The sequence below is a fragment of the Xiphias gladius genome, chromosome 14 (assembly GCF_016859285.1).
Source record: "Xiphias gladius isolate SHS-SW01 ecotype Sanya breed wild chromosome 14, ASM1685928v1, whole genome shotgun sequence".
Lineage (NCBI taxonomy): Eukaryota > Metazoa > Chordata > Actinopteri > Istiophoriformes > Xiphiidae > Xiphias > Xiphias gladius.
This window is the reverse complement of record NC_053413.1, coordinates 22,048,134-22,062,346: the sequence shown is the minus strand read 5'-3', so window position 1 is coordinate 22,062,346 and position 14,213 is coordinate 22,048,134. Positions and strand designations below refer to the sequence as shown.

The following is a 14,213-nucleotide window of genomic DNA, read 5'->3' as shown; positions in this document are numbered from 1 at the left end:
ATTCCTGTTACACTAGACTGACCGGTTGGCCTACAGGCGCTCATTAGAAGCCGTTTGTGAGAATGAGTTAAGTCAAGCTTGAAATTGAATTCAGGAGCCGTTCGTTTGTTTCGGTTGCATTTCCGGGCAAATTACGTACTGATTCTGGGTTTGAATATTTATTTAAACTGAGTGTCTGGACTTGGTTAAGCTTGTAAAATTCATATGGAGAGCTCTAAAATTAGATTCACTTCATCTATCAAAACTTATAAATCTGTAAAAACCAGGCTTTCCTTTTGTTTCTGTAAATTATGAAAAACAAATGTGTTAATTACAGGTTAAACCCATCAAAATGGAGCTAGTCTTTGTCTGTGAAGATTCTCAGTAATCTACGTCACGGTATTCTGTAAGTGCTATGCGAAGGCAACCGGACTAGCCTGAAGTTCTTGAATACGTCTCGCCTCTCATCCGAATGGCTTCTTCAGTTCTACCAGACTAGTGGGGAGTTCCAGGTATTTATCGTCTGGTGAGATCAGCGACAAAAGTGAGTCATAGTCACTCATGTGACCTCAACGACTCACTATTGTTGCTGAAGAACGGACGATTCCTTTCAGATGAGAGGCGGAAACGTCTTCAAGAACTTCAAGCAAGTCCAGTTGCCTTCGCATAGCACTTACAGGAGCTAATCTCGCCTTCTTTTACTCAAAGGAATAGCTCCGAATTAAGCTTATTTCTCTTTTTTTGCAGAGTGTTAGATGCTTGACAAAACTCTCAAGTCTGTGCTTTAAGTATGAAGCTAGAGTTGGGAAGTGATAACTTAGCTTAGCACAAAGACCGGCAACGGGGAAACTTGTTAGCCATGATCTGTCCAAATCCCTAAAGCTCACTAATTAACTAAAGATCTCTGTTTTGTTTTATCCTTGCAAAAAACAGTGTAAAGGCAGCATGTTGCGGTTTTACGGCCGGTTGCGCGCCGAACTATTTCTCGGCCTGAGCCAGTTGAGACCCCACGAAGTTACTTCTCCCAGCCAAGAAATAGTTTGGGAAAACCCCATGTACTACAGCAAATTGGCGTTTTCCCACTGTGCTTTAATTCTCAACAAGAAAACAAATAAACATATTTCCTAACCATTCATTTAATTTCCCAAATTTCCCAAATCATCAACAGTTATATCAATAAACCCAACATGACAAAACTAGAGCCTATCACTTTATTTAGGTTTCTGTGGAACAATAGGGTCTCCATATGCACAGTTTTTCTCAATACCCAGGTTGAACCAGTTGCCTTTTCCTCCTTTATACGCACTGGTGACTATTCTCGCCCATCCACGTTCTCCCTGAAATTAAAAAAGCAAAACAACATTATTTACTCTGCAAGCAAGAAGCACAATGTCAGTGACAGTTCTTCCCTGAAACTTTCCTACTTGAACAGTAGTGTAGTGTGTGTGCAAACTTTTGCTACAGACTATGGGCAGGTTGTGAAGGCAGGGTGTAGTGCAGAGAGAGAAAAACCAACCCAGAACTCTCCCCAGGAGTTCCTGACGATCCAGTACTCCGTCCCTTCCTCCGCCACAGCCCAGCCAGCCACAGACACGATGTGATTCGGTAGAGAGAGGGGGTGAAACTCTGAGAAAATCCCTCCAGCGTATTCCTCCAGGCCGTCGGTGGCCATCAGGGCACAACTGAAAGACAGAGAGGAGTTTTTTGGAAGGAACATCTGAAACATGCGTTTTATTCTTCGTCTTTTCACATTTCTTTGATCACTAAAACGTCATGAGAAATCTTAGAAAGAGAATGTCTAAAGGCTCAACAAAGGGTCAAAACCTAGCTTCTTTTGGCTGTGAAAGGCACAATTTGTGCTGTAACTTACATGTGTCTTATGCAGTGTGGGAACCTTGAGCGCTAAGTTTCACACTCAATTTTCTGCTTTGAAGCTGCACTCAGATTTGAAGAGGAGGAGAAAAGCAGTTCTTTTCCCCGAAGGGTCTTTGAATAATTTACTACTGATATAATTTGTGAAAATATGTTATCTACACATTTTCATTTTTTTGTTTCCAAAACTGCAATCTACCTTCATATTCAAAAGGTTGAATTTCTGAGGCAATGTTTTTTTATTACAGGTTCACAAAGGGTGAAATCTCACAAGCTCAAAAGATTATTGATTCTTATTTGAGCCCATATACTTCAAATGGAATGCGATGAAAAAAAAAGTTCTAGAAAAGTTTGATCTTTCGTATCTTCAGGTAATAGAGAAGCAAACTGAAGCCGTTTTAAGACCTCGTTAATACTGCATGGAAATAATTTTACAGGCAATATAAAGCTGTCAAAGTCAAACCTTCACTAAAAAAAAAAAAAAAAAAAAAAAAAAAAAAAATCACAGCTTGTTTAGGTGGTTAAGTTGTATATGGTCATGATAAGGTTAGGAACAACAGTGAAGCGTTAAGTGACATAAAGTTCTGCTGTGTTTATTGAAACATAATAAATGGTAAAAAACATAAGTCTGTGTTTATATTTTCAATATGTTAAGGCTTCAGCTTTTAAATTTTATGTATTTTACGACTTATCTGAGCATAATCAAAGTGCACCCAGCGCTGTAAAATGTCCACAAAGGTTTAAATATCATTAAATATACATCAATTAAAAAAAACAGACTTATGATTAAGATTCGCTCTGTGAAAAGTTTAGGCTGCATCTCCTCCCTCACACAGAGGATGTACTGTAGGAGGATGAATAATTGGAAATGGCTGCGGAGGATGACTTACACTACCTGATGGGCCCGTTGGTGTAAATTTCTGCTTTCATCTTGTCTCTTCCAGAAACTTCTCCGTAGTCTCCCACTTTCCACACAGTGTAGTTATTCACCACATTGCAGGATTCAAAGAAGGAGCAGGTGCCACACTGGTTAAACAGCTCGCACTCTGTGGACCGTCGAAGACGAAATGAAGATGATAGTTTTTTAATTCTTTAGAGTGCAGGGCGACGTAGTGTGACTTTAACAGCAGAAGCATGTTGGCAGCATAGAAGAAACTGTAAAATTTTTTTACTTTGGTTTTTGGCTTGGTAGTTGTTGCAGGTTTCATCGGGGATGCCTCTCTCATGGGCGTAGGCGTAGACCCTCAGGTGATCTCCTCCATAACAGGAGCCCGCCCTCCCGCAGTCTATCACGTTCTGGACCGACAGGTAGGTGGACGGCCACACTCCTCCGCGTTTGATGTTGATACGGTCTTGGACAGAAAGAATATAACAAATCTTACCAGGCTGAAGTGGTAATATTTCCTCAGGGGTTTATAGTCTTTGCTTTCTCTTGTGGATGCTGCTCTCCATGCTCACTGTGCCAATGCTGCCACTCTAATATGATACTGTGCAGTCAATAAAAACTGCAGTAAAAAACTAATAGAATACTTTGATTTGACATAGTATACACACTATATATGTCACATTTATTCTACCCGTCCCTCTTGTCTTGTTTCCTCCCTCTTATCCTCCCTTCCTCCATTGTCATGGTTACCAGCTAATGCACTGGTGGCTCCCATGGCCCAGCAGGAACCACAGTACTGGGGGATGTGTTGGTTCCTTGTAACGCTCACATAATTCTTCCCCTGGATGTTCCTCCAGTCCCACGACAGAGGAAGGGCCGACACCTTCACATACTCATGCGGCCGGGGCTGCGTCCTAAAATAAGCGAAGGATAAGACTAATATTTTGTTGAATTAGAGTTTTTCACTCACCTGCGTGTGAACACTTTTGGACTAACTAGACCTGCTACATCAGGACTGTGTGGTCACGTAGACCAGATGGAGTGCAAGACACTTATGTTTTGGTTCATAGTGGTAGATGGAACAAGCAGGTGCATTACAATGTTTGCTGTCTCCACGTCACATGTGTATGAAAAGACACACACACACACACACACACACACACACATATAAAACCTTTATTTAATCAGGCATGTGGTTAAGATTGAGATCTAATAAACAGAGAGAAAAATAAAACAATAGAGAGATACATTAGTTAAAGTAAGGAATAAAAACATGGATGGATATCTGAACAGGCCCAAGCCGGGGCCCAGGCCCAGGGCCCCCCTGAGCTCGCAGGCCCCTGTATTGAGTATGAAGTGTTAATATTTCTCGTTGGATAGTCGTAGAGCTCAGTTCAAAGACACAAAAAAGGCAATAAAAACACCCACAACTATCCCAAAGAGAGGAAAAATAATTATAAAAAGAGAGACTACAGAGAGATGCAAAATGATAAAAAAAGATACTAACTGACCAATAAACCCACACGTTTATGAATATGCTTTTCATTTTTCACATGAGTTACAATGACTAATAACTACGCCAGGCTGAGTTACTAGCTGTAACGTTACTATGACAAAGTCATTATACAGATTCATTCCTGAACACCGACAGGTTTGTGGGGAGACTCTATGAAAACAGACGTTATTTTTGTAGTAGAGGCGCTGACAACCGGTAAATCGGTAACGATTAACGGTTGATGCCCCAGCGTTAATGTGCTACTTCTTCTCAATCACAACTCGGGAGTAATGGTAGTCCACTCGGAGGTAAGCAACGAGCCGAAATCATCAAAATGTGTCAGTGTCAGCGGAAACTGGACATTTTCTCGTCACTTACTTGACAAAGTCCGGTCGGTCGTCTCTGATGGGTTTGTGACATGGCTCGGACAGTAGTCTGAGGGAGCTAGTTTGCAGTGAAAACGATGCTAAACAAAACAGTAGCGGCGCAGCTGTCGAAGACGCCATGTTGGCTCCCCTCCCTCCCCCGACGAGCGCGTACGCGTACGCAGAGCGCCCTCTGTCGGTCGGAGCGATCGTTACGCGCTCCGCTGAACAGCGCGGCTGCAGCGGGCTGGACAACAAGGACCAGAAAATGTACAAGGACTCTTGACTCCGGTTCCCAGTGGCTCTCAGTCTGCTTACACACACAGGACACAGGCGGGAGGAAACGGTTTTTTGGCGCACGGTGTCCTGAACTGCCTCCCTGAGAGCCGGCGCTGGAGCAGGTTGTGAGGGGGTCTGCAGTGATTTTTCCCTGCCCCGCTTCACGACTCCGGAGGTGCACACGTCCTGGATGGTGGGCGGGTCGGCACCAGTGACCTCGTCCACAGTCCCGGCTGTCCGCCCTAGTCTGCTCTTGTCTATTGTGGCGGTGAAGCCAGACCGGACGGCAACGGATGTGCAGAGAACAGACTCGATGATTGCAGTGTACAGACATAGTGTCTAAACATAAAACGCACTGTTTCATTATAAGGAGTTTGCATTACAGGACAACATCCCTGCAACACCTGAGGATTATGTAAAAGTCTGTGGCAACAAACAAGGGTTATTTATTAGCTATGCACTCTCTTACCAAAGTGCCCTCTGCTGTGGGGAAAATCTCTTTTTCTTCACATCCCTGTAGTAACAATAAATCCACAAGAAGTCTCTTTGAAAACGATATAATCACACTTCCATATGCAATCTCACACTGGAATGATTTTGTGGAGAACTTGGCATGGGAAAAGGTCTGCCTCTTACCCAATTCGTATTTCACAACTAACAAAATTAAAAGCAGTTTTCCTCCATTCGTCCATAAATTTGACCCATATCATAGACATTTTCTTCCCTTCCACGCCACTAAATTCTAGAAGTTAAGCTCCACCAAAAATAAAACTGTGTGAGATAATATAGAACAGGGGAATATCAATAGACAAAAGAAGTCTGCATACGCAATAAACACATATCAGCCACAAACTTGTAACCAAAGCAGGGGCAGTATAATTTATATAAAAACCCCCATCAAAGGTGCTTCACAATAAGCACTGAAGAGTGGCGGGTTTTTTTTTTTCCTATGGATGCATAAAATTGAAAGAGAAGTCTAAAATTAGGAACATTGTTTGTTGTTCCTGCCTCATCGACATATTTTCTTCCTTATAGATAAATGCGTTTCAGACTGTTAGACTGAAGACTGTTAGTGTCGTTAGTATGAGCAGATAAAAAGAAACATATGAACGTATTATTTTCCGTAAGCGTGGAACCAAAGGTGGACTGTAATTCTCAAGTAAAACTTGCGACTGTTTGGAGAAAAGCCTACTGGTACAGTACTACTTTTATTCCCACTTCTATTCCACTACATTTTAGTGGACTATATTGTCTTTATTGTACTCCACTTCATTTGTTTTCAGCGCTGTAGTTAGTGGTAATTTAGCAGATTAAGATTTGACAGTCAAAATGAGGCAGCTCCCCTTGCCTCTGCTGACCCTTCGTTGCTTTTCACCACAGTGATCAATATATGAATGTCTTCAAAATAAAAGCCCGCTGATGGAGCAGAGTAGATTGTGCAGGCTCAGCGGTAAACTTTTAAATGACACGGTCAGTTCCCAGGAACAATCGCATTACACCTAATGCAGTGCCGGATGATTGGCTGGGTTATCATGGATACAATGCAGTTCCTAACAAGGTTATTATATTACAAGATGAGGCTCGACTTCAATCAAGGTCTGTTTTTGTGAGGGGGAAGTATCGTTGTTTGTGCTTTTAATGATTAAACTAGAATCAGATTAGAGGTGCATTAGGCACCTAATGAACCCTGAGCACGAACACTGGATAAATAACTCACCAGTTGTTGTTTGATGAGTAATCCATCTTCAGTTTTTGGTCTTTCTCCCGTTGATGATGTTGAGTGGCTCATGTAAAAGCTGCCCAGCATTAAGAGGAACGGATGTTCATGTGTTGATGTCAGTGTAAACTGAAGGAGATGGGCTCTTAAATTACTTGGATGTCTTCTGCTGGATCCCAACCAAGGCTGGACAGACATGAAAGACATGAAACCAAGTACATTTACTCAAGTACTATACTAAATGCAATTTGCACGCACCTGTACCTTACTTAAGCATTTCCATGTTGTGCAACTTTATATTTCTACTCCACTACAATTCAGAATAACATTGCGCTGTGCACCCTCACCCAGGTGCACAGCACAATCAGCGTGGGGGAATGCTGGGAATTATGGGATTTCATCAAACCCTATGTATTCATAAGAACGATAACAGGGCAGGTTGGCCCTGACCAACAGAAAGGTGAGGGGAGGTGTCAGTCAAACACAGCTTGTACACACCCGCATTGTCCTAAGAAGAAGAAGTCTAATCAGGCAACATAAATAACAGCTGTGTGGGTTGACTGTGGGTATGCAGGAGCTTTAGAAATGTACATATATAATGAGGTATATATGTACATATATAATGAGGTATATATGTTGTATGTAACATATATACCTCTGTTTTCCAGAGGTGTCCTACTCTGAAATCTTTAGTGAGAGGCCTCCATCACCCTGCATTCAAGAGAAATATGTCCTAATCTATCTTAACATTTTTAGAAAAAAAACTCCAGATTTCACTCTTGCAGCACATTTCTTGGTAACGCTTTATTGTTCGTTGATGTTTTTATTATTTACATTGCTAGTCTAGCATGTGTCTGGAAGTCTGTTCTCAGAAACACCTCCCACCGACCTGAAACTTAAAAAGCTAGATGGAGGTTTTGGTGCCTCTCCTCCGGAATGAAAGCGCGAGTTCTTGTGTATCAGTGTACAGTAAATGTATTGTATTGAGACACCCAGCAATCATCACATGGAAAGAAATTGATCTTAGAAGAAGCAGAATTACCAACATCTCTTCTGACTGCACCCACTAGTGATTTTTTTTTATTTTTTTAGTTAAGCACAGTATTTGCTCGAGTGCTTATGCAGGTAAAATCTTAACTTTACTCACGTATCTGAATTTCCGGCTACTTTCTATTTTAAAAAAAAAATCCTGATACTTAAACGCTTCTATATTTATCTAGGATTTTACGCACAAAACATGCAGTACGATCACTTTGTAATAATAATAATAATAATAATAAGTGATAATAATTCTTTAATATAAGTAGTACTGTACAATTCTGAAGGCAGGCATTCTGGATATAGTGAGTACATTTACTTTTGGGGCTTTAAGACATGAAGGCAGGACCTTTACCTGCAATTAGGTATTTTTTACACCGTGTTATTGCCTTTTTTACTTAAGAAACGGAACTAACCACCGGATGTTAGTATGCCATTGCTTTGCTATGGCTACGACTTCATGGACAACCCACAGCTGTCAACTGTGTCACAAATCACTGGTTGCAGTAAAAGTCTTTGAGAGAGGCTGAGCTAAAGTTGGTACAACAGTAATATAACCGGCACTTTCTCGCAAAGGAAATACTGAATCATGACTCTGAACATCAGATAGTTATGATATATGTGACAGCGAGGATCTGAAGGTTGAGTGTTCCCAGAAAGAGTCACTAACCTCAAATAATTTATTAGTGTGGGCGTAAAGCTTCTAAAACATGTACCAAACAAACCGGGCCCCAGTCACTAGATGAAAAGTTAAGATAATAACAGAGCGAACAACTAAAGTTCTGGGCTGAAAAATCATTGACCTCTGACTGAATCCTATTAACTAAAACTCCACTGCATTTTGATCACAGACAAACTCGGCATTCCTCTTCATCAGGTCACTCATTCTGTGTTTTCTCTGAAAGCAGACGCCGCCTGCTCCTCCTGAGAAGTCCATTGTGCTTCGCAACATAGAGACTCTTGTCTGCTGCAGGACCGGAGGATTGAAATCCCGGTGACCTCTGACCTCTTAGGTCATCGTTGGTGTGTTAAAAACCAAACTCTTCCCTGCTTTGGGACTTCTTCAGAAGCACAAATAGTCCTCGATAATGCTTGGCCCTACAGTGCTGTAGATCTTTTAAGGATGTAACATAATGTTGGCAAGGTAATGCAAGACGTTCATCAACATACCTGTTCTCCGCGATGAGGGCACGTTGCATTAACATGAGCATCCTCCTGCCTCCTAACGCTGAAGATGGCAGAAGCATTGATGAAACCGCTACATGGACCGTACCATTATCCTGCATCAGTTTGCAATAATAAAATAGCTTCTAAAGCTGGTCGCTTACATCCAGACTGATGACGAGACAATCATGCAGTCATTGCAGTCAAACAATTTAAGCTCTGTCCTTTTGTCTTGCCTTTCTAAGAGTCAGGCAGCACGTCTATAACATCTGCAGAGACTGCTCTTTGTGACCGGTGTGAATATTTTTTCAAGTGACGACACTTTAATAGTGAGAGTTGAAGGGTCAGTTTTTCACGCCACGCCAGCAGCCCAGCTCTATGAATGTCAGTCCCGACCGAAATATCTCAACAACCACCGGATGAAAAAGACGTTTAAATTTCTCAAAGGACGAATCCCACTGACCTTGGTGATCCCGAAGTCGCTTATCTTGTGAAATATCTCAGCATCTATCAGATGGATTGGCACAAAATTTTGCAAACACATTCATCGTCCCCAGATGCTGAATCGTACTGACTTGGGTGACCCATTAACTCTATCTTCTAGCGCCATCACCAGGTCAAAATCAGACTTTGTTCTGTACTTTGGAGACAAAATAGAATTAATGGCATTCACATCAGCCTCAGCTGTAATTAGAGAATGTTAATAATCAGCATATGAACATTGTAATTGTGAGCATGTTAGCATGCTGAAGTTAGCATTTAGCTCAAAGTACCACTGTGTCCAAGTAAAGCCTGACGGAGCAGCTAGTGTGGCTGTAGATAGTTGATCTTGTTACATAATGGCTGAGGGGGAAAAAACCTTGAATATTATCAAACTGTCAGGTTTGAAATACTTTATAAAAACTGGCTTGTTTACAGCTTGATTAGCATATATTTGTATCATTATCCAATACAGTGGACACAATTCCTAGAGCGCAAAGATCACAGAATTCACCAACAGGAGGTTAATTCACGTGTGCAGTTAAAACATGAACATAACTCGAACTGGAGTTACCAGGCTTTCACACTACAGCACCGATATATATATCTGTCTAAATACCTTAAGAGACATTTGCCCACAGCCACCACAGAAAGACACTAAAAAGCCCACTTAAGCAGCAGCACCTTTAGAGTGCATGGAAAGTGCATCCATGTAAATATTGGACACAAACACACACACACACACACACACACACACACACACACACAGAGTCTGGATTTCTCTAGTGGATCAATATTGAAGCAATCTGGACGTTAATCTAATTTGCACTTCTGTTTCCTTGTCGGTGAATGCAGCTGCAAACGGCGGCGTAGGATCTTCAGTGAAATCGCAAGAAATTTAACGTTCAGAGAGATTTTCTCTGCTCACATAAATGTTTAAGGCTGGCAGGGTTTCTGGGCAATTACATTTCATAGAGATAATCAATATAGTATTTTTCCACACAATTTTCTACTTTTGCAGGTATCTTTATGACCGACTAAACTGAGGGGACCATTTTTGGAAAAGAAAAATTATATATCTCCAGTTTGTGTGCAATCAATACATTTGCGAGACCTGTTGACTCCTTTTTCACGTTGGGGTAGAAGTGTAGAATATAAATTATTTAATATCCATCCAACAAATCAAGGAAGTAGATCCTGCACTGCACAGGCATTGGGTGTGGTTGAGGTCAGGTTACCGGTGCAGATTAGTCAAGTTCTTCCACACCAAACCGGGAAAAACGTACACTGTCATTTGCACTGTCATGTTAAAACAGAAAAGGCCCTTCTCCAAACTGTTGGCACTTTAAGCAAAATGTCATTGCACGCTGTAGCACTGAGGCGTTCCTTAATTCATTCGGAACTAAGAGGTAGAAACCAAGAAAAACTCTCTTCTTACGTCAAGAAATCAAATCTATACCTACTTTTTAGCCATGCCAGCGGCGATGTCAGTTTGTCATCTGATCGGTTATACCTCAGCAGCCACCTGATGGATTGGCACACAATGTCTTACGGACATTCATGGTTCCCAGAGGATGAAACCCAATGACTTTGGTGATGCCCTGAGTTTTCCGCTGGCGCCACCGTGAGGCTGACATTTGCGGTTTTTTAGTGAAATGTCTTGACGACTATTAGATGGATTGTCGTGGCACAGACATTAACGTTCCTCTCAGGATGAACTGTGGTGTCTTTGGTGATCCCCTGACCTTTGCTTTAGCGCCACCATCAGGCCAGAATTTGCTTTGTGACCGGCTATTATAAATGAATTTTCTACACATTGCTGTGTGGAGGCCTCAAAAGGGCAAGGTTTGAATGGTAAAAAACACACTTAATTCCTGTTGCATATACTGTATCACCGTTCTGAGATTGACGTGAGGCAGATGAGTCAGGGACAACGGACCTGAACCTGCACTGTTTACAACAGTGTAAAACTGTTGTGTCCATTTGGCCTGAGAGCTTATCAATAAATCTCTCTCAAGAATCGGATGAATAATGGATCAAAGACAAATGTTACTTAAGATTCACATCCATCTGAGGGATTAGATCAGCAGGCCCAGACTTCAAACGGCAGAAACAAATCAAGGGCTGACATGTTTTGAGGTTGGTTATTGATTATTGCTGTCTGCAGTTCAGGGGCCTCATGGTGACTCTCTGACTGCTCCCACACGACCGCTGCGGCAGAGTACCCAGCCGGTCTGGAGTTCCGAGGGAAAAGTGAGGCTTCGGGGCTGGGGGTTGGCGGCGAGCCTGTTGACGATCTCTCAAAGTCGGCCCCTCCTTTGGCAGCATTCGGCTGTTTATTTTTCTTACTTTCATAGACTGAATCCATTTCGGTGATTAGGCCAAACGATGATTCATCAAATCACAAGCAGGACCTTTGGTGCTTTAAGTGCCCTGTGCCTCCACGTGGAGGACTGACGACTCCCATCAAACCTTGCTTTCCTCCTACCTAATGCACTTCAGAGGAAATAACAGCATGGATCATTTCCTTGTCAGTATAGTCAATCATATGTTAATGCTTCAGTAAAAACTTGGCTACTCCTCTTTTTCTATACACAACAAGTAAACATGAGGTCAGCATTCCTTAGCTTGTTCTTCAATGCAGTTTCTTTTAATAGTGGCAATAAAATAACCTAAAGGGGAGTTTTAAGTATTTTTATCTGGAAAATAAGTTACAGTAATTTCTACATTCATATAGTCTCTTTGTGACATGAGCGTAGGTTAAAATTTAGCAGACATTCCCAGGAGATGTTTTGGTTACTGCTCCTTTTAATGCTCTTCACAGCGATCAGAAACGTACACTTTGTCCTAAATCAGGTCATTTCGTAAGCGGGAGGATTAACTTGTGTCCCAGTAGAGAGGAATGACCATCAAACATGTCCGTGATGTTATGGTAAAGGAGTGCTTTATTGAAAATGGACTTGAAATGAGGAAAAAATGATGTTCAGACTCTCAGAGAAATCTGGAGTTAAATTTTATTACATATATATATACATATAATATTTGATGGCTTTAGTTACTTGTTACTTTAAAAATGAAGATTTTTACATATAAAACATAGAAAGAGCTAAAATATGATGCTTTGTTATAGATTAAACTGTATCTGCAAGTAAAGCTGAAACGATTGGTAAAATTAAACGGAAACTATTTTAATAATCGGTAAAGTAATTTTTTCATGTAAAAATATTTCAAGGTTCCAGCTTCACACATGTGACAATGAGCTGCTTTTCCTTTTAATTATTTTTTATCACTTGACCAAACAAAGACTGTGATGGTGTCACTTTGGACTCTGGGTAATTGTCATGAACATTTCTAACTATTTTCTGATTTTTTTTTTTTTACGAACCAAACAAACAATCAATTAATCAAGTAAATAGTCAGCAAGTTAGTCCATAATAAAAAAGAATCATCAGTTGCAGGCCCATACGTTGATGGTGTCACGACGGGGTCTAATGTAATCAAAGACTCCTCACGTACTTCAGCTCTTCCCGTTGTGCACACCATCCCAGTAAATTCATTTAATTACTCCTCAAGCCTCCGAAACCTTTTGGAGTAATGATCCTAATCCCTCCAGTAAAGTCCCAAAGGCTTCTTTGAGAATCAGACACAGACACGAGAGAAGTAGTGATATTGTCATTCTGATAAAGATAAGAAAAGAGTGTGTTTCCCCAAAAGTTTTTAATTTAAAGTGATGGATATCAAGTGACCAAGTTAGCTGCATCTATGCACTGACAAGGTCAAGTTATACCTATTTTTTTTCTTCAGTGTTGTCCTCGATTGTGAAAACTTTAATATTATTAACCCCACTGATCACCTGAAGCGGAAATGTGTCTTTTTTTTTTGTCTTCCGGAGCCTTGTCCTCCCTGCTCAGGTCAGAAGGTCGGTCTCAGAGCTGACAGGGGTACAGTGTCTTTCTTGACTGAGGACACCTCAGTGGCATTCAACGACGGACAACGAAAAAACCGCAACCATGCAAATCAACTTAGATGTCCTCTACATTTCAAGGGGGGGGGTCGAAAATTAATAAACACATCGGCGCACTTAAGGGTGCAGGTCTGAGTCACGATGCACGTCTTGCTTACTCAGCAGAAACCTGGATTGAGGGGGAGCTAAGGGGAACTGTGACGGGCCCGTTCTGTGGTAGCACGGATTCAGACTGACGAGGGGGTGCTGCTTCGTGCAGGCCGGTTTCGAGCCGGTGGGTGTCGCCGTTTCTCTCCAATGCGCAGCTGGACGGCGGACCTGAGGGGATGCAGTTGGCCAGTGGTCTTTTGAAAACCCTGAAATTCCCCCCAGACGTGGCCGTTGCTCGTCTCACGTTCTCGGACTTCGGGGTGCAAACTAAATACGAAGTTACGAGAAAGTCACACTTCGTGAAATCAAACCAAAGCTGCGTGACACGTTTGCGACGCGTTATCTTTTAGTACGTGCGGTTATTTGTATCCAATCTCCGCGTCCCACCTCTCGCTTCCAATTATCACAGGGAGCCGGACCGGCTGCCGGTCGAGGACTTCTGATTGGCTGGATCGGGTGTCGATCACGCACTCGCCCTGTAGCCTCCCGTCGGAGGACTCGGCGCACACCAGAAGTCAGAAAGTCAAATTTCACCAAGGGGGCAAAAGGAGAAGGGTACGTCTGCGTGCTCTTATCACGATTCATGGTAAAGAAGTGTGATTTTTTTTTTTTTTAGTGGTTTGAACGTTGCTTGTTTATGTGGTTTTGTAGTAAAAAGAAAAAAAAAGTGGGGTTAATTGGATTTGAGAACTTGTTGGGTTCTTTCTCCGGCATTTTTTTTTTTTTTTTGCGCGCTGTGCCGGCGCAGCTGTCTCGAGCACCTGAGTCCGCCGCTCAGTTTTGTTCAGCGTCAACGTGACTTTTTTTTTCCTCGACGCCGCCGA

At 41.9% G+C, this 14,213-nt stretch overlaps 1 protein-coding gene across 1 annotated transcript; it reads right to left on the bottom strand.

The window, feature by feature from the left end:
* Positions 1–1,099: 1,099 nt before the first annotated feature.
* LOC120798493 (cathepsin Z) lies at positions 1,100–5,046 on the bottom strand. Its single transcript, XM_040142756.1, has 6 exons — positions 4,611–5,046; positions 3,488–3,651; positions 3,024–3,203; positions 2,747–2,897; positions 1,496–1,661; positions 1,100–1,316 (listed from the first exon to the last, which is right to left on the bottom strand). Exons 1-6 carry the CDS (start codon positions 4,736–4,738, stop codon positions 1,191–1,193), a joined length of 915 nt encoding a protein of 304 aa, XP_039998690.1. The 5' UTR covers positions 4,739–5,046; the 3' UTR covers positions 1,100–1,190.
* Positions 5,047–14,213: the final 9,167 nt, after the last annotated feature.